Below are 21,188 nucleotides of genomic sequence, written 5' to 3' on the forward strand. Positions count from 1 at the left end.
GTTACTGTATATGTACTAATCAGAATACTATTATGTTACTGTATATGTACTAATCAGAATACTATTATGTTACTGTATATGTACTAATCAGAATACTATTATGTTACTGTATATGTACTAATCAGAATACTATTATGTTACTGTATATGTACTAATCAGAATACTATTATGTTACTGTATAGATGTATGAATTGTATTTGAATCCTAGTACTGAATATAATGTGTGTAAATATAATCAAGAATTAGAACAATGACTGTCTGTTCCTTGGTAGAAACGAATGAACTATATCGCCAGACTGTCTAGAACGCTTATCTACACAGGGAGACCTTGGCTCGGTCATGAATTATATTAAATTGGTAGGGAGACGATGTGGGAAGGCTTGAGATACTTCCTTTGTACCAGGGTGGGAGAAGAGACCGGACAGTTCGAAAACTAATGACATCATTTTCAGTTTATAACCTGTGGTAAAGTGTATCGTGTTCAGTACTCTCGAGAATAAACGCTGCTGATTGGTTTTGAGACTGGTCTCTGTCCATTTTATGCAAATAAGGGTAGTACAAATTCTTAGGAGTGGACAGAGTGTTGAATAGAATTAGTTGAATAAAACATAAAGGAATTGAATTCCTGTTACAGTGTGTGTGTTATGGAGTATTGTGTGTGTGTGTGTTATGGAGTATTGTGTGTGTGTGTGTGTGTGTGTGTGTGAGAGAGAGAGAGATATGGAGTATTGTGTGTACATTTACACCTATCTACCACAGTGCGTTGGTTGAGAAGTGGGCAGAGAAGCACAGAGACTGTGTGGTTGTATGTTCAGTCTGTAAAGATCAGAGTCTTTGTGGTTGTCAATGGATACCTAGAGGTTCTCTTCAGAACACATGTTTTTGGTCGTCTAGGTTACCTAGAGGTTCTCTTCAGAACACATGTTTATGGTTGTCTAGGTTACCTTGTCTAGGTTACCTAGAGGTTCTCTTCAGAACACATGTTTAGGCCCCTGCTACAGGCAAACAACCATTTATAGTTTCATGTAATATAAACTGTAATGTTTTAACTCTGATTGTTCTGTGTTTGGACTCCACATGTGCAAAAACAATAATACTGTCATGCATAACAAACATACAAATAAAAACAACACATGACTGCATTACACAAACACAGATATACGCTTGGCCTTGGATCTACATGCTAAACACATAACAAACATTCAACTTCAAGGATCCAAGAGGAAGGAGGAGACATGATGCTTCTGGTAAATGAGAGCATGCAGAAAGAAGATGGCTACTGTGAAATCCATGGACTATATCCTCTCTGTTTTAGTGGTGATCCATGGACTATATCCTCTCTGTTTTAGTGGTGATCCATGGACTATATCCTCTCTGTTTTAGTGGTGATCCATGGACTATATCCTCTCTGTTTTAGTGGTGATCCATGGACTATATCCTCTCTGTTTTAGTGGTGATCCATGGACTATATCCTCTCTGTTTTAGTGGGGATCCATGGACTATATCCTCTCTGTTTTAGTGGTGATCCATGGACTATATCCTCTCTGTTTTAGTGGTGATCCATAGAGTATATCCTCTCTGTTTTAGTGGTGATCCATGGACTATATCCTCTGTTTTAGTGGTGATCTGAGGGTTTGGCAGAGTGGTTGGCAGAGGCCCAGAGTAGGCAACCTGCTAACAGCAGCACTGCTCGTTGCTTTAACTATGTCATCATAGGATGGTGCATCTCATCTAAAGCTTGATGATATATTAGAGCTAAGGAGCCAGATGTCAAAGATGTATATTACTATCTATACTTAGATATACTACTATATAACTACATATACACACATATATATATATATATATATATAAGTTATTACATATATTACTATTACTATCTATACTACTATATATATTACTTATTACTTATTACCATCTATATTTAGATATACTATTATATATATATATATATATATATTACTTATTACACATATTACTATCTATATTTAGATATACTATTATATATATATATATATATATATTACTTATTACACATATTACTATCTATACTACTATCTATACTTAGATATATTACTTATATTACTATCTATACTTAGACATACTATATATATATATATATATATATATATATATTACTTATTACATATATTACTATCTATTCTTAGATATACTTGATCTATTATCATATCTGGATATTCCAGCCTATTCAGCAGAACACGGAGTTGTTTTAGGGTCATTTCAGAGAGTATTCACACCCCCTGACTTTATCCACATTTAGTTGATTACAAAGTGGGATTAAAATTGATTTCATTGTCATTGGTTTGAACGATCTACACAAAACACTAAAGTGGAAAGAAAAATTGTAACATTTGTAAAAAATGTAAATGTAAAATAAAAACACAAAATATATCTTTATTAGATCAGTATTCAATACATGTTAGAATCACCTTTGGCAGCGATAACAGATGTGAGGCTTTCTGGGTAAGTATCTAAGAGCTTTCCACACCTGGATTATGCAACATTTACCAATTATTATTTTCAAAATCCTTCAAACTTTGTGAAATTGGTTGTTGACCATTACTAGACAACCATTTTCAGGTCTTTCCATACATTTTCAAGCAGATTGAAGTCAAAACTGTAACTCTGCCACTCAGGAACATTCACCATCTTCTTGGTAAACAACTCCAGGGTAGATTTGTTGTTTGTGTTGTAGTTTATTGTCCTGCTGAAAGGTGAATTCGTCTCCCAGTGTCTGGTTGTAAAGCAGACTGAACCAGGTTTTGCTCTTGGACTTTGCCTGTGCTTAGCGCTATTCATTTTCTTTTTATCCTAGTCCTTGCCAATGACAAGCATACCCATAACATGATGCGCTACATGTATTTTTTTACCATGGAAAACGCCATGCAGCTTTATTATGTGACCTGTTAAAGCAAATGTTGACCCCTGATCTGGTTTAGGTTTGCCATAACAAAGGGGTTGAATACTTATTGACTCAAGACATTTCCAGAGCTGACAAGGTAAAAAAAAAAAAATCTGTCGTCCTGCCACTTGAACAGGGCAGTTAACCCGCTGTTCCCCGGGCGCCGAAGACGTGGATGTTAATTTAAGGCAGCCCCCCCCCCCCCCCCCCCCCCGCACCGCTCTGATTCAGAGGGGTCAGGGGTTAGGGGTTAAAGGCGGAAGACACATTTCAGTTGAATGCATTCATTTGTACAATTGACTAGGTATCTCCCTTTCTGTTGGACAACTGACTAGGTATCCCCCTGTTGTACAACTGACTAGGTATCCCCCCTTTCTGTTGGACAACTGACTAGGTATCCCCCCTTTCTGTTGGACAACTGACTAGGTATCCCCCCTTTCTGTTGGACAACTGACTAGGTATCCCCCCTTTCTGTTGGACAACTGACTAGGTATCCCCCCTTTCTGTTGGACAACTGACTAGGTATCCCCCCTTTCTGTTCTACAACTGACTAGGTATCCCCCCTTTCTGTTGGACAACTGACTAGGTATCCCCCCTTTCTGTTGGACAACTGACTAGGTATCCCCCCTTTCTGTTGGACAACTGACTAGGTATCCCCCCTTTCTGTTCTACAACTGACTAGGTATCCCCCCTTTCTGTTGGACAACTGACTAGGTATCCCCCCTTTCTGTTGGACAACTGACTAGGTATCCCCCTTTCTGTTCTACAACTGACTAGGTATCCCCCCTTTCTGTTGGACAACTGACTAGGTATCCCCCCTTTCTGTTGGACAACTGACTAGGTATCCCCCTTTCTGTTCTACAACTGACTAGGTATCCCCCCTTTCTGTTCTACAACTGACTAGGTATCCCCCTTTCTGTTCTACAACTGACTAGGTATCCCCCCTTTCTGTTGGACAACTGACTAGGTATCCCCCCTTTCTGTTCTACAACTGACTAGGTATCCCCCTTTCTGTTGGACAACTGACTAGGTATCCCCCCTTTCTGTTGGACAACTGAGTAGGTATCCCCCTTTCTGTTCTACAACTGACTAGGTATCCCCCTTTCTGTTGGACAACTGACTAGGTATCCCCCCTTTCTGTTCTACAACTGAGTAGGTATCCCCCTTTCTGTTCTACAACTGACTAGGTATCCCCCTTTCTGTTCTACAACTGAGTAGGTATCCCCCTTTCTGTTGGACAACTGACTAGGTATCCCCCCTTTCTGTTCTACAACTGAGTAGGTATCCCCCCTTTCTGTTCTACAACTGACTAGGTATCCCCCCTTTCTGTTCTACAACTGAGTAGGTATCCCCCCTTTCTGTTCTACAACTGACTAGGTATCCCCCCTTTCTGTTGGACAACTGAGTAGGTATCCCCCCTTTCTGTTGGACAACTGAGTAGGTATCCCCCCTTTCTGTTGGACAACTGAGTAGGTATCCCCCCTTTCTGTTCTACAACTGACTAGGTATCCCCCCTTTCTGTTGGACAACTGACTAGGTATCCCCCCTTTCTGTTCTACAACTGAGTAGGTATCCCCCCTTTCTGTTCTACAACTGACTAGGTATCCCCCCTTTCTGTTCTACAACTGAGTAGGTATCCCCCTTTCTGTTCTACAACTGACTAGGTATCCCCCCTTTCTGTTGGACAACTGACTAGGTATCCCCCCTTTCTGTTCTACAACTGACTAGGTATCCCCCTTTCTGTTGGACAACTGACTAGGTATCCCCCCTTTCTGTTCTACAACTGACTAGGTATCCCCCTTTCTGTTGGACAACTGACTAGGTATCCCCCCTTTCTGTTCTACAACTGAGTAGGTATCCCCCTTTCCCTTTCAGCTTTAATGAATTTGTAAACATTTCTAAAAACATAATTCTACTTTTACGTTATTTTGCTTCTGTGTGTCGGATCAGTGACAATATCTCAATGTAATCCATTGTAAATTCAGGCTGTAACACAAAAACATGTGATAAAAAGTCAAGGGGTGTGAATACTCTCTGAAGACTGTGTATTTAAGGGGGAGAAAGACATTAGTTGAGAAGAGAGGATCTCAGACACTGATTATTGATCAGATGATCAGCAGTCTACTCTGACTTGTGCTGTTATTACCTGTAGAAGTTATACTGTGTACAAGATGTCTATAGCGGTGACAGACGGACGGACGGGAGCACAGTCAGAAAAACAGACGGCCGTGACAGATCTCTCACCATGTTATTGTTGATCTTGGGCTTGCTGTTGATGACCCTCTCCTCGGCTCCGATCAGCCCGTCCTGGCCGTACATCCCTGAACCTGTAGGGGGCAGGAGAGAGGTTTGAGGTCAGGGATTAGACGTCAGCCAATCGGGAGGAACAGAAAATAGAGAGGGAGACAGAGGGTTGTGTGACTGTAGTCCAACTGGACTCACTGCTGATATTGTTTGAATCAAATTCTTCCTTCAATATTCCACATTCTTATTATTTGCGCCATCCTCTGTGTAGAGCCCCAGGCTTCCTCTTTAGTCCGGAGCTTAACAGGAAACACTCAGTTCCGGAGCTTAACAGGAAGCACTCAGTTCCGGAGCTTAACAGGAAGCACTCAGTTCCGGAGCTTAACAGGAAGCACTCAGTTCCGGAGCTTAACAGGAAGCACTCAGTTCCGGAGCTTAACAGGAAGCACTCAGTTCCGGAGCTTAACAGGAAGCACTCAGTTCCGGAGCTTAACAGGAAGCACTCAGTTCCGGAGCTTAACAGGAAGCACTCAGTTCCGGAGCTTAACAGGAAACACTCAGTTCCGGAGCTTAACAGGAAGCACTCAGTTCCGGAGCTTAACAGGAAACACTCAGTTCCGGAGCTTAACAGGAAACACTCAGTTCCGGAGCTTAACAGGAAACACTCAGTGCCGGAGCTTAACAGGAAACACTCAGTTCCGGAGCTTAACAGGAAACACTCAGTTCCGGAGCTTAACAGGAAACACTCAGTTCCGGAGCTTAACAGGAAACACTCAGTTCCGGAGCTTAACAGGAAACACTCAGTTCCGGAGCTTAACAGGAAACACTCAGTTCCGGAGCTTAACAGGAAACACTCAGTTCCGGAGCTTAACAGGAAGCACTCAGTTCCGGAGCTTAACAGGAAGCACTCAGTTCCGGAGCTTAACAGGAAGCACTCAGTTCCGGAGCTTAACAGGAAGCACTCAGTTCCGGAGCTTAACAGGAAACACTCAGTTCCGGAGCTTAACAGGAAACACTCAGTTCCGGAGCTTAACAGGAAACACTCAGTTCCGGAGCTTAACAGGAAACACTCAGTTTCATGGGGTCCTTTGACCTTCTTCATTAATAAGAACTTTCAGAACTCAGTTCAGTCTTATATAATCTACTGGGGGCCACAAACTGGAGCATAGAGTCAAATACGAAGCTAGGGACCAGACGGTTAAAAACTAAACCTATTGTAAAATACACACAAAGAAGATACACCATGAATAAATTAACAGAGAGAGACAGAGACAGAGAGAGACAGACAGAGAGAGAATCAGAGAGAGAGACATACAGAGAGACAGACATAGACACAGAGGGACATACAGACAGATAGACATACAGACAGAGAGAGATACAGACAGAGAGACATACAGAAAGTCTGTCTGTCTCTCTGTCTGTACGTCTCTCTGTCTGTACGTCTCTCTGTCTGTACGTCTCTCTGTCTGTACGTCTCTCTGTCTGTACGTCTCTCTGTCTGTACGTCTCTCTGTCTGTACGTCTCTCTGTCTGTACGTCTCTCTGTCTGTACGTCTCTCTGTCTGTACGTCTCTCTGTCTGTACGTCTCTCTGTCTGTACGTCTCTCTGTCTGTACGTCTCTCTGTCTGTACGTCTCTCTGTCTGTCTGTCTGACAGAGACAGAGAGAGAGACAGAGAGAAAGACAGAGAGAGAGAGAGAGACAGAGACAGACAGAGACAGAGAGACAGAGAGAGAGAGAGCTGAAGACGGTTAAGACCATTACTGAATGATTGATCTTAGTGGAGAACAATAGTCTGTGTTGATTGTCAGGGTTGGCTAAATTAGGATTTAGTTTCTGTTGGCACTAAAATCACTCCATTCCATAGCTCTCTTAGCCATACCCAGGGTTGGCTGGGTCACCTTCTAAATGTAATTCCGTTAGTTACTAGTTACCTGTCCAAACTTTTAACCAGTAACGTAACTTTTAGATGACCTAAACTCAGTAACGTAATCTGATTACATTCAGTTACTGTTCGATTACTGTCCCCTAAAGAGGCAATAGAAGAATACAAGCATGTATGTCACTGACTGAACAACATCTGTTGCAGGATAAATCCATGTTAAAGTTTACATAGCTGGCCATATATGGATGTTACTTTGTGGGTTGGTTATGTAGACTTCTTCTAACCCATCGCTTTCTACTACATTATAATAATATGATTAAATTATATCTTTACATTAAAACCAAAGTCTATCAGAATTCCAGTAATTCCAGTAAATGTTATACCCCTTGATCTTCAAGAATAGGACTTGGAAATATGGAAGAAAAGATGAGCCAAATTGTTTTACCTGAGCATGACCCCAAAAACTAAGGATGTATTAGCCAGCCCTACTCTGTTGTTTATGATTGTGTTGTCATGGAATTGGGACTCATTGATTCAAGTTGACAAATAAATTCTGTGTTCATGGCATGGCTTTGAGCACTACTGAAAAGTGCTATTTACAGGTGAAAAATGAATGCTGTGTTCATGGCATGGCTTTGAGCACTACTGAAAAGGGCTATTTACAGGTGAAAAATGAATGCTGTGTTCATGGCATGGCTTTGAGCACTACTGAAAAGGGCTATTTACAGGTGAAAAATGAATGTCATATGCTGAAGGCCTATTGTTGACCTTTTTGTTGGTGACATTTGGAATTCAACCATAAAGGGTAAATCCACAGATGAAACAGAAACCAAATGGTCGTCCTGGAGAAATGTAACCACTCTCAGAGTCAATGCTTGTTTTAACCATGTTAACCAGTGTTTGTTTACATTTACATTGTTGACTAAAACAGTTTACATGTATGCTTTCACCAAACCGTCTTGGAGTTCCCACATATGCTGAGCACTTGTTGGCTGCTTTTTAAAAATGTGTACCTTTATTTTACTAGGCAAGTCAGTGAAGAACAAATGAAACAGATTGAGCTTTAAAAGCCCCACTTTTATCTAGAATATTAACAGTGAAGGTCCTGGCTTTGATCTAGAATATTAACAGTGAAGGCCCTGGCTTTGATCTAGAATATTAACAGTGAAGGCCCTGGCTTTGATCTAGAATATTAACAGTGAAGGCCCTGGCTTTTATCTAGAATATTCAACAGTGAAGGCCCTGGCTTTGATCTAGAATATTCACAGTGAAGGCCCTGGCTTTGATGTAGAATATTAACAGTGAAGGCCCTGGCTTTGATCTAGAATATTCAACAGTGAAGGCCCTGGCTTTGATCTAGAATATTCACAGTGAAGGCCCTGGCTTTGATCTAGAATATTAACAGTGAAGGCCCTGGCTTTGATCTAGAATATTCACAGTGAAGGCCCTGGCTTTGATCTAGAATATTCACAGTGAAGGCCCTGGCTTTGATCTAGAATATTCACAGTGAAGGCCCTGGCTTTGATCTAGAATATTAACAGTGAAAGCCCTGGCTTTGATCTAGAATATTCACAGTGAAGGCCCTGGCTTTGATCTAGAATATTAACAGTGAAGGCCCTGGCTTTGATCTAGAATATTCACAGTAAAGGCCCTGGCTTTGATCTAGAATATTCACAGTGAAGGCCCTGGCTTTGATCTAGAATATTCACAGTGAAGGCCCTGGCTTTGATCTAGAATATTAACAGTGAAGGCCCTGGCTTTGATCTAGAATATTCACAGTGAAGGCCCTGGCTTTGATCTAGAATATTCACAGTGAAGGCCCTGGCTTTTATCTAGAATATTAACAGTGAAGGCCCTGGCTTTTATCTAGAATATTCAACAGTGAAGGCCCTGGCTTTTAGCTAGAATATTAACAGTGAAGGCCCTGGCTTTGATCTAGAATATTCACAGTGAAGGCCCTGGCTTTGATCTAGAATATTCACAGTGAAGGCCCTGGCTTTGATCTAGAATATTCACAGTGAAGGCCTGGCTTTGATCTAGAATATTAACAGTGAAGGCCCTGGCTTTGATCTAGAATATTCACAGTGAAGGCCCTGGCTTTGATCTAGAATATTCACAGTGAAGGCCCTGGCTTTGTGAAGGCCCTGGCTTTGATCTAGAATATTCACAGTGAAGGCCCTGGCTTTGATCTAGAATATTAACAGTGAAGGCCCTAGCTTTTATCTAGAATATTCACAGTGAAGGCCCTGGCTTTTATCTAGAATATTCAACAGTGAAGGCCCTGGCTTTTATCTAGAATATTAACAGTGAAGGCCCTGGCTTTGATCTAGAATATTCACAGTGAAGGCCCTGGCTTTGATCTAGAATATTCACAGTGAAGGCCCTGGCTTTGATCTAGAATATTCACAGTGAAGGCCCTGGCTTTGATCTAGAATATTAACAGTGAAGGCCCTAGCTTTTATCTAGAATATTCAACAGTGAAGGCCCTGGCTTTTATCTAGAATATTCAACAGTGAAGGCCCTGGCTTTTATCTAGAATATTCAACAGTGAAGGCCCTGGCTTTTATCTAGAATATTAACAGTGAAGGCCCTGGCTTTGATCTAGAATATTAACAGTGAAGGCCCTGGCTTTGATCTAGAATATTCACAGTGAAGGCCCTGGCTTTTATCTAGAATATTCACAGTGAAGGCCTTGGCTTTGATCTAGAATATTAACAGTGAAGGCCCTGGCTTTTATCTAGAATATTCACAGTGAAGGCCCTGGCTTTTATCTAGAATATTCACAGTGAAGGCCCTGGCTTTTATCTAGAATATTCAACAGTGAAGGCCCTGGCTTTTATCTAGAATATTAACAGTGAAGGCCCTGGCTTTGATCTAGAATATTCAACAGTGAAGGCCCTGGCTTTTATATAGAATATTAACAGTGAAGGCCCTGGCTTTGATCTACAATATTCACAGTGAAAGCCCTGGCTTTGATCTAGAATATTAACAGTGAAGGCCCTGGCTTTGATCTAGAATATTAACAGTGAAGGCCCTGGCTTTGATCTAGAATATTAACAGTGAAGGCCCTGGCTTTGATCTAGAATATTCACAGTGAAGGCCCTGGCTTTTATCTAGAATATTAACAGTGAAGGCCCTGGCTTTGATCTAGAATATTAACAGTGAAGGCCCTGGCTTTGATCTAGAATATTCACAGTGAAGGCCCTGGCTTTTATCTAGAATATTAACAGTGAAGGCCCTGGCTTTGATCTAGAATATTAACAGTGAAGGCCTTGGCTTTGATCTAGAATATTCACAGTGAAGGCCCTGGCTTTTATCTAGAATATTAACAGAGGTCATATTGGGCCAGTCTCAAATGGCAGCACTCTCATTCCCTATACAGTGAACCCTATGGGCACTAATTTAGAGTGGAAACACGGTTCTGTGATTGACCGTACACAGTCCAGCTAGATCACCATGTTAAACCCAAATCCGACATAAGTCCCCCTCTCATTCCCTTCTGAAAGTAGAGAAATTGGGCCACTTTGCGCCTGTCTGTGGATCAGTGGAACCCTCTGCCCAAAGCAGAGAGCCAAGGAAGGAGAGAGAGAGGGAGAGAGGGGTTGGAGGGAACAGACCGGAGACTGGGTGAAACAATTAGGAAAATAACTTTGACAAATGGACTGGAGGATGTGATGACGACTTGGGAGAGAGGAGAGTGGAGAAAATGGTTTCTCTAGTCTCTTTACACAGAGCGAGAGACGGAGCGAGCGAGCGAGCGAAAGAGCGAGCTAGCGAGAGAGATAGCAAGAGAGAGCTAGCGAGAGAAAGAGCGAGTGAGCGAGCTAGCGAGAGAAAGAGCGAGCGAGAGAGAGCTAGCGAGAGAAAGAGCGAGCGAGCGAGAGAAAGAGCGAGCAAAAGAGCGAGCGACAGCGCGAGAGAGAGGCAGTGGAGGAGAGGAAATAACAGAAAGTAGGACGGTCTCTAGTGTCACTACTGATGCCCTATTCCCTATGTTTTTATATATTTATTTATTTAACCTTTAACTAGTTAAGAACAAATTCTTATTTTACAATGACGGCCTAGGTGCGACGCTGGGCCAATTGTGTGCCGCCCTACCACGGCCGGATGTGATACAGCCGGGATTTGAACCAGGGACTGTAGTGACGCACTGAGATGCAGTGTCTTAGACCGCTGTGCCACTCGGGAGCCCAAATGTAGTGCCCTACTTTTGATACCCTATTACTGCCCTACTTTGATACCCTATTAGTGCCCTACTTTGACCAGACTGTAATTTGACATATGACACGTGATTCCCCCACCCCCCTTTGGGGTAATCATAACAGTTGAATGGATAATTAATAGAGAGGGGACTGAAATAGAATAAGAGAAACAGAGAATAGTGATGGAGAGATGGAGGGAAGAAAGAGGAGAGGAGAGGGGCGAAAGAGGAGAGGGGCGAAAGAGGAGAGGGGCGAAAGAGGAGAGGGGGAGGGAAGAAAGAGGAGAGGGGGAGGGAAGAAAGAGGAGAGGGGGAGGGAAGAAAGAGGAGGGAAGAAAGAGGAGAGGGGGAGGGAAGAAAGAGGAGAGGGAAGAAAGAGGAGAGGGAAGAAAGAGGAGAGGGAAGAAAGAGGAGAGGGACAAAAGAGGAGAGGGACGAAAGAGGAGAGGGACGAAAGAGGAGAGGGAGAGGGACGAAAGAGGAGAGGGAGAGGGAAGAAAGAGGAGAGGGAGAGGGAAGAAAGAGGAGAGGGAGAGGGAAGAAAGAGGAGAGGGAAGAAAGAGGAGAGGGGGAGGGAAGAAAGAGGAGAGGGGGAGGGAAGAAAGAGGAGAGGGAAGAAAGAGGAGAGGGGGAGGGAAGAAAGAGGAGAGGGGGAGAGAAGAAAGAGGAGAGGGAAGAAAGAGGAGAGGGGGAGGGAAGAAAGAGGAGAGGGAAGAAAGAGGAGAGGGAAGAAAGAGGAGAGGGAAGAAAGAGGAGAGGGGGAGGGAAGAAAGAGGAGAGGGAGAGATGGAGAAAATAAGAGGAGAGGGAGAGACACCAACCTTTCTTGAAGGCACGTGGGGAGTCTGATAGATCGCCTAGGCAACAGGAATGAGCAACAGAAAAAGGGAAAGAAACGGAAAGAGAAAAAGAGAAACCCAGGTGAGAAGAGAAAAGGCAGGATTATCAAGCAGTGTTCAATGATGGAGCAGCCAAGGAGTCCTGCAGGGAAGCTTCCCCCAAGTTAATCTCAGAGAGAGCGCGACAGAGAGAGAGCGAGATAGAGAGACAGCGAGAGAGAGAGAGACAGAGAGAGAGACAGAGAGACAGAGAGAGAGAGAAAGAACACTCGACAGAGAGAACACTCGACAGAGAGAGCGACAGAGAGAGAGAGCGCCCGACAGAGAGAGAGAGCACTCGACAGAGAGAGAGAGCACTCGACAGAGAGAGAGAGCACTCGACAGAGAGAGAGAGCACTCGACAGAGAGAGAGAGCACTCGACAGAGAGAGAGAGCACTCGACAGAGAGAGAGAGCACTCGACAGAGAGAGAGAGCACTCGACAGAGAGAGAGCACTCGACAGAAAGAAGGCACTCGACAGAGAGAGAGAGAGAACACTCGACAGAGAGAGCGCGACAGAGAGCGACAGAGAGAGCGACAGAAAGAGCGAGCGACAGAGAGAGAGCGCGAACACTCGACAGAGAGCCCGACAGAGAGAGAGAGAGCGCGACAGAGAGCGACAGAGAGAGAGATTTAAAAGACAAACGGTTCCAGAAATAGAACACTTCAAGGTTATTATAGTAAACAAAAACTGACACTAAAATAAAAACTAAAATTGGAAAAACTTTAGTAAACTGAAATAACAGTTTCAAAACAAACTATTCTGAAACTCTGACTGCAAAACAATCTAAAATAAAACTAAATTAAATTAAATTCAAATCTATTGGCAAAAATCTAATGTGGTATTCCATTTTTTTCTATTAGGGTTTTTGAACTTCTGAATCTGGTTGGGAAATGCTGCCAGTAGATGGCGATGTTTCAAATAAAATGATCACTAGCTAACGGGGCAGAAATCTGAAGACGATCACTAGCTAACGGGGCAGAAATCTGAAGACGATCACTAGCTAACGGGGCAGAAATCTGAAGACGATCACTAGCTAACGGGGCAGAAATCTGAAGACGATCACTAGCTAACGGGGCAGAAATCTGAAGACGATCACTAGCTAACGGGGCAGAAATCTGAAGACGATCACTAGCTAACAGGGCAGAAATCTGAAGACGATCACTAGCTAACGGGGCAGAAATCTGAAGACGATCACTAGCTAACGGGGCAGAAATCTGAAGACGATCACTAGCTAACGGGGCAGAAATCTGAAGACGATCACTAGCTAACAGGGCAGAAATCTGAAGACGATCACTAGCTAACGGGGCAGAAATCTGAAGACGATCACTAGCTAACGGGGCAGAAAAATCTGAAGACGATCACTAGCTAACAGGGCAGAAATGTGAAGACGATCACGGAGCGTGACTGGACCAAGCTAGAACAGCTTGTGAACTTTCAGCCAGTTGCTGTCTGATGTGTTGCCGTGTCTTCTCAACCGTGGAGGCACACTTTGAGTCAACTAGCGTTGCAAAACTTTTGGTACAGGTTCTCCTGAAGTCACTGTGAGGACTTCACGTTCATACTGATTCCTCTGGCAGCTTCGACCCCTGTAGCAGCTTGCCTGATAGACCCGGGTGTGTCTATGGCCATTCGCTCAACAGAGATCGAGCCACTGATAAGGGAAGCAGAGTATTTTGTACTTCAGCAAATCAGAGAGTGCAGCCGTGGACCAGCAGGATCCCCCAGGATCCCCCAGGAAGATGCCAGAACGATGAATCCAGCAATCATCTCAACCAGTGCTTCCTCACATTAAAGACTGTGTCTAAGATCACTGTCCAGGCCAAGGGTCAACCTGCCCAGGGCGAGCTGCAGAAATACAGTGCCTTGCGAAAGTATTCGGCCCCCTGGAACTTTGCGACCTTTTGCCACATTTCAAGCTTCAAACATAAAGATATAAAACTGTATTTTTTTGTGAAGAATCAACAACAAGTGGGACACAATCATGAAGTGGAACGACATTTATTGGATATTTCAAACTTTTTTAACAAATCAAAAACTGAAAAATTGGGCGTGCAAAATTATTCAGCCCCTTTACTTTCAGTGCAGCAAACTCTCTCCAGAAGTTCAGTGAGGATCTCTGAATGATCCAATGTTGACCTAAATGACTAATGATGATAAATACAATCCACCTGTGTGTAATCAAGTCTCCGTATAAATGCACCTGCACTGTGATAGTCTCAGAGGTCCGTTAAAAGCGCAGAGAGCATCATGAAGAACAAGGAACACACCAGGCAGGTCCGAGATACTGTTGTGAACAAGTTTAAAGCCGGATTTGGATACAAAAAGATTTCCCAAGCTTTAAACATCCCAAGGAGCACTGTGCAAGCGATAATATTGAAATGGAAGGAGTATCAGACCACTGCAAATCTACCAAGACCTGGCCGTCCCTCTAAACTTTCAGCTCATACAAGGAGAAGACTGATCACAGATGCAGCCAAGAGGCCCATGATCACTCTGGATGAACTGCAGAGATCTACATCTGAGGTGGGAGACTCTGTCCATAGGACAACAATCAGTCGTATATTGCACAAATCTGGCCTTTACGGAAGAGTGGCAAGAATAAAGCCATTTCTTAAAGATATCCATTAAAAGTGTTGTTTAAAGTTTGCCACAAGCCACCTGGGAGACACACCAAACATGTGGAAGAAGGTGCTCTGGTCAGATGAAACCAAAATTGAACTTTTTGGCAACAATGCAAAACGTTATGTTTGGCGTAAAAGCAACACAGCTGAACACACCATCCCCACTGTCAAACATGGTGGTGGCAGCATCATGGTTTGGGCCTGCTTTTCTTCAGCAGGGACAGGGAAGATGGTTAAAATTGATGGGAAGATGGATGGAGCCAAATACAGGACCATTCTGGAAGAAAACCTGATGGAGTCTGCAAAAGACCTGAGACTGGGACGGAGATTTGTCTTCCAACAAGACAATGATCCAAAACATAAAGCAAAATCTACAATGGAATGGTTCAAAAATAAACATATCCTGGTGTTAGAATGGCCAAGTCAAAGTCCAGACCTGAATCCAATCGAGAATCTGTGGAAAGAACTGAAAACTGCTGTTCACAAATGCTCTCCATCCAACCTCACTGAGCTCGAGCTGTTTTGCAAGGAGGAATGGGAAAAAAATTCAGTCTCTCGATGTGCAAAACTGATAGAGACATACCCCAAGCGACTTACAGCTGTAATCGCAGCAAAAGGTGGCGCTACAAAGTATTAACTTAAGGGGGCTGAATAATTTTGCACGCCCAATTTTTCAGTTTTTGATTTGTTAAAAAAGTTTGAAATATCCAATAAATGTCGTTCCACTTCATGATTGTGTCCCACCTGTTGTTGATTCTTCGCAAAAAAATACAGTTTTATATCTTTATGTTTGAAGCGTGAAATGTGGCAAAAGGTCGCAAAGTTCAAGGGGGCCGAATACTTTCGCAAGGCACTGTACCTTGAAGAGGTCAAGGGGCATGTTTACAGAGTCACCAGCCATGGACCAGCAGCACCCCAGAAAGATGCCAGAACAATGAATCCAGCAATCATCTTGACCAGCGCTTCAGAAATATAGCTTCCTTGCATCGAAGATTGTATCTGAGGTTACTATCCAGAGTCAACCTGGCAGGGCATTAGGTGCAGTGGGAGCTGTGGAAATACCTTGAAGAGGTCAAGGGGCATGTTTACAGAGTCAACCTGGCAGGGCATTAGGAGCAGTGTGAGCTGTGGAAATACCTTGAAGAGGTCAAGGGGCATGTTTACAGAGTCAACCTGGCAGGGCCTTAGGTGCAGTGGGAGCTGTGGAAATACCTTGAAGAGGTCAAGGGGCATGTTTACAGAGTCAACCTGGCAGGGCATTAGGAGCAGTGTGAGCTGTGGAAATACCTTGAAGAGGTCAAGGGGCATGTTTACAGAGTCAACCTGGCAGGGCCTTAGGTGCAGTGTGAGCTGTGGAAATACCTTGAAGAGGTCAAGGGGCATGTTTACAGAGTCAACCTGGCAGGGCATTAGGAGCAGTGTGAGCTGTGGAAATACCTTGAAGAGGTAAAGGGGCATGTTTACAGAGTCAACCTGGCAGGGCATTAGGAGCAGTGTGAGCTGTGGAAATACCTTGAAGAGGTCAAGGGGCATGTTTACAGAGTCAACCTGGCAGGGCATTAGGTGCAGTGGGAGCTGTGGAAATACCTTGAAGAGGTAAAGGGGCATGTTTACAGAGTCAACCTGGCAGGGCATTAGGAGCAGTGTGAGCTGTGGAAATACCTTGAAGAGGTCAAGGGGCATGTTTACAGAGTCAACCTGGCAGGTTATTAGGTGCAGTGTGAGCTGTGGAAATACCTTGAAGAGGTAAAGGGGCATGTTTACAGAGTCAACCTGGCAGGGCATTAGGAGCAGTGTGAGCTGTGGAAATACCTTGAAGAGGTCAAGGGGCATGTTTACAGAGTCAACCTGGCAGGGCATTAGGAGCAGTGTGAGCTGTGGAAATACCTTGAAGAGGTCAAGGGGCATGTTTACAGAGTGACCTTTCCAGTTCTGACAGGCAAGGATGGCTGTTTATTCAAACCTGAGGCCTGTGACACTGGGTCGGGTTTCTACCATTGCATCCTAGGCGTTCGTGGAGAGGATATCCTTTGTCTGTGGACAACTGTCATCGGGCTTGAGAAACCTGAACGACCACTTCTCTGGAACGCAGGGTAGCCTAGTGGTTAGAGTGGAGGGGCGGCAGCGTACCCTAGTGGTTAGAGTGGAGGGGCGGCAGGGTAGCCTAGTGGTTAGAGTGGAGGAGCGGCAGGGTAGCTTAGTGGTTAGAGTGTAGAGGCGGCAGGGTAGCCTAGTGGTTAGAGTGTAGGGGCGGCAGGGTAGCCTAGTGGTTAGAGTGGAGGGGCGGCAGGGTAGCCTAGTGGTTAGAGTGTAGAGGCGGCAGGGTAGCCTAGTGGTTAGAGTGTAGGGGCGGCAGGGTAGCCTAGTGGTTAGAGTGGAGGGGCGGCAGGGTAGCCTAGTGGTTAGAGTGGAGGGGCGGCAGGGTAGCCTAGTGGTTAGAGTGGAGGGGCGGCAGGGTAGCCTAGTGGTTAGAGTGGAGGGGCGGCAGGGTAGCCTAGTGGTTAGAGTGTAGAGGCGGCAGGGTAGCCTAGTGGTTAGAGTGTAGAGGCGGCAGGGTAGCCTAGTGGTTAGAGTGGAGGGGCGGCAGGGTAGCCTAGTGGTTAGAGTGGAGGGGCGGCAGGGTAGTCTAGTGGTTAGAGTGTAGAGGCGGCAGGGTAGCCTAGTGGTTAGAGTGTAGAGGCGGCAGGGTAGCCTAGTGGTTAGAGTGTAGAGGCGGCAGGGTAGCCTAGTGGTTAGAGTGTAGAGGCGGCAGGGTAGCCTAGTGGTTAGAGTGTAGAGGCGGCAGGGTAGCCTAGTGGTTAGAGTGTAGAGGCGGCAGGGTAGCCTAGTGGTTAGAGTGTAGAGGCGGCAGAGTAGCCTAGTGGTTAGAGTGTAGAGGCGGCAGGGTAGCCTAGTGGTTAGAGTAGAGGGGCGGCAGGGTAGCCTAGTGGTTAGAGTGGAGGGGCGGCAGGGTAGCCTAGTGGTTAGAGTGGAGGGGCGGCAGGGTAGCCTAGTGGTTAGAGTGTAGAGGCGGCAGGGTAGCCTAGTGGTTAGAGTGGAGGGGCGGCAGGGTAGCCTAGTGGTTAGAGCGTTGCACTAGTATCCAAAAGGTTGCAAGTTCAAATCCCCGAGCTGACAAGGTACAAATCTGTCGTTTTGCCCCCTGAACAAGGCAGTTAACCCACTGTTCCTAGGACGTCATTGTAAATAAGAATTTGTTCTTAACTGACTTGTCTAGTTAAATAAAGGTCAAATAAAAATGATCGTATTAACCCTATTTGAAGGAATTAGTCAGAGATACACGTTTGATTTTACATAAACAAGTAAAGAAATGGATCATGACTTCATTTTGTTTTTGTCAGATAAATGTATAGGTGCTTGAATCATCTTAATTATAAAGTGAATAGAGCTGATTGGTGTAAACACGGGCCAGAGAGTTTCCTTCCACCATATTCCTTACAGTCTAGGCACATATCTTTTAAATCCAATGTCTTCACATTAGGATTCATTTATCATTTAAACCTAACCAACATTATGATTCATTTATCATTTAAACTTAACCAACATTCCTGGCCATGGAGTCCTCTTACTGACGAGGAGATAACGAGGGTGGTGCTGTAGCAGTATTACTGACGAGGAGATAATGAGGGTGGTACTGTAGCAGTATTACTGACGAGGAGATAACGAGGGGGGTGCTGCAGCAGTATTACTGACGAGGAGATAACGAGGGTGGTGCTGTAGCAGTATTACTGACGAGGAGATAACGAGGGTGGTGCTGCAGCAGTATTACTGACGAGGAGATAACGAGGGTGGTGCTGCAGCGGTATTACTGACGAGGAGATAACGAGGGTGGTGCTGCAGCAGTATTACTGATGAGGAGATAACGAGGGTGGTGCTGCAGCAGTATTACTGACGAGGAGATAACGAGGGTGGTGCTGCAGCAGTATTACTGACAAGGAGATAACGAGGGTGATGCTGTAGCAGTATTACTGACGAGGAGATAACGAGGGTGGTGCTGCAGCAGTATTACTGACAAGGAGATAACGAGGGTGATGCTGTAGCAGTATTACTGACGAGGAGATAACGAGGGTGGTGCTGCAGCGGTATTACTGACAAGGAGATAACGAGGGTGGTGCTGCAGCGGTATTACTGACAAGGAGATAACGAGGGTGGTGCTGCAGCAGTATTACTGATGAGGAGATAACGAGGGTGGTGCTGCAGCAGTAGTACTGACGAGGAGATAACGAGGGTGGTGCTGCAGCAGTATTACTGATGAGGAGATAACGAGGGTGGTGCTGCAGCAGTAGTACTGACGAGGAGATAACGAGGGTGGTGCTGCAGCAGAATTACTGACGAGGAGATAACAAGGGTGGTGCTGTAGCAGTAGTACTGACGAGGAGATAACGAGGGTGGTGCTGTAGCAGTAGTACTGACGAGGAGATAACGAGGGTAGTGCTGTAGCAGTATTACTGACGAGGAGATAACGAGGGTGGTGCTGTAGCAGTATTACTGACACTAGGAGATAACGAGGGTGGTGCTGTAGCAGTATTACTGACACTAGGAGATAACGAGGGTGGTGCAGTAGCAGTATTACTGACGAGGAGATAACGAGGGTGGTGCTGTAGCAGTAGTACTGACAGGGAGATAACGAGGGTGGTGCTGTAGCAGTAGTACTGACAGGGAGATAACGATGGTGGTGCTGCAGCAGTATTACTGACGAGGAGATAACGAGGGTGGTGCTGTAGCAGTAGTACTGACAGGGAGATAACGAGGGTGGTGCTGTAGCAGTATTACTGACGAGGAGATAACGAGGGTGGTGCTGTAGCAGTAGTACTGACAGGGAGATAACGAGGGTGGTGCTGTAGCAGTAGTACTGACAGGGAGATAACGAGGGTGGTGCTGTAGCAGTAGTACTGACGAGGAGATAACGAGGGTGGTGCTGTAGCAGTAGTACTGACAGGGAGATAACGAGGGTGGTGCTGTAGCAGTAGTACTGACAGGGAGATAACGAGGGTGGTGCTGTAGCAGTATTACTGACGAGGAGATAACGAGGGTGGTGCTGTAGCAGTAGTACTGACAGGGAGATAACGAGGGTGGTGCTGTAGCAGTAGTACTGACAGGGAGATAACGAGGGTGGTGCTGTAGAAGTATTACTGACGAGGAGATAACGAGGGTGGTGCTGCAGCAGTATTACTGACGAGGAGATAACGAGGGTGGTGCTGCAGCAGTATTACTGACGAGGAGATAACGAGGCTGGTCGTTCATGTTCAAAATGTTTTGTTCAGCTCTAGCTGCAGCAGAGCCGGAGGCTTTGTGAGTTTCTCTGAACTTCAATGGCATTATGTTGAAGGCTGGGAGCCTTGCTGGCTCAGATATGAGCCACAACAACCACACGGCTCCACATCTAAAACAACACTCTTCTCTGATCTTCCCTCCTCTCCTCCAGTCACACAGAGTACATTAGTGTCCCTCGAACTGTGGGACAGCTCAGTGTTCCAGTGAATCAAGGTCCTATGCTGTTGTTTTGTCTTCCATACTTAGGTAACACTGATACCAGGCTTTATCTGACTACAATACTGCCCAGTACCAGGCTTTATCTGACTACAATAATGCTCAGTACCAGGCTTTAGTTGTCTATAATACTGCCCAGTACTAGGACCAGGCTTTAGTTGTCTACAATACTGCCCAGTACCAGGCTTTAGTTGTCTACAATACTGCCCAGTACCAGGCTTTATCTGACTACAATACTGCCCAGTACTAGGACTAGGCTTTTAGTTGTCTACAATACTGCCCAGTACTAGGACCAGGCTTTTAGTTGTCTACAATACTGCCCAGTACTAGGACCAGGCTTTTAGTTGTCTACAATACTGCCCAGTACTAGGACCAGGCGTTAGTTGTCTACAATACTGCAAAGTACCAGGCGTTAGTTGTCTACAATACTGCCCAGTACTAGGACTAGGCTTTTAGTTGTCTACAATACTGCCCAGTACTAGGACCAGGCTTTTAGTTGTCTACAATACTGCCCAGTACTAGGACCAGGCTTTAATTGTCTACAATACTGCCCAGTACTAGGACCAGGCTTTATCTGACTACAATACTGCCCAGTACTAGGACCAGGCTTTTAGTTGTCTACAATACTGCCCAGTACTAGGACCAGGCTTTATCTGACTACAATACTGCCCAGTACCAGGCTTTATCTGACTACAATACTGCCCAGTACTAGGACCAGGCTTTTAGTTGTCTACAATACTGCCCAGTACTAGGACCAGGCTTTTAGTTGTCTACAATACTGCCCATTACTAGGACCAGGCTTTTAGTTGTTTACAATACTGCCCAGTACTAGGACCAGGCTTTATCTGACTACAATACTGCCCAGTACCAGGCTTTATCTGACTACAATACTGCCCAGTACTAGGACCAGGCTTTAATTGTCTACAATACTGCCCAGTACTA

General features: G+C 44.8%; 1 protein-coding gene across 50 annotated transcripts in view; it reads right to left on the reverse strand.

Moving 5' to 3' along the window:
* The window catches only part of aplp2 (amyloid beta precursor like protein 2), a 142,852-nt gene that overhangs the window by 6,881 nt on the left and 114,783 nt on the right, over positions 1 to 21,188 (reverse strand). For 26 of the 50 annotated variants that reach the window (XM_090219042.1, XM_090219028.1, XM_036961453.2 and 23 more), the window contains 2 exons: positions 12,075 to 12,110; positions 5,168 to 5,250 (listed from right to left, as the gene is read on the reverse strand). In XM_090219042.1, coding sequence (XP_090075168.1) covers positions 5,168 to 5,250; positions 12,075 to 12,110 — 119 coding nt within the window. The remainder of the gene's footprint in view (positions 1 to 5,167; positions 5,251 to 12,074; positions 12,111 to 21,188) is intronic. The other 24 variants (XM_090219046.1, XM_090219036.1, XM_090219035.1 and 21 more) reach the window with 1 other exon arrangement.

The sequence above is a fragment of the Oncorhynchus mykiss genome, chromosome 24 (genome assembly GCF_057628025.1).
Source record: "Oncorhynchus mykiss isolate SJ-2025 chromosome 24, ASM5762802v1, whole genome shotgun sequence".
NCBI classification, from domain to species: Eukaryota; Metazoa; Chordata; class Actinopteri; order Salmoniformes; family Salmonidae; genus Oncorhynchus; species Oncorhynchus mykiss.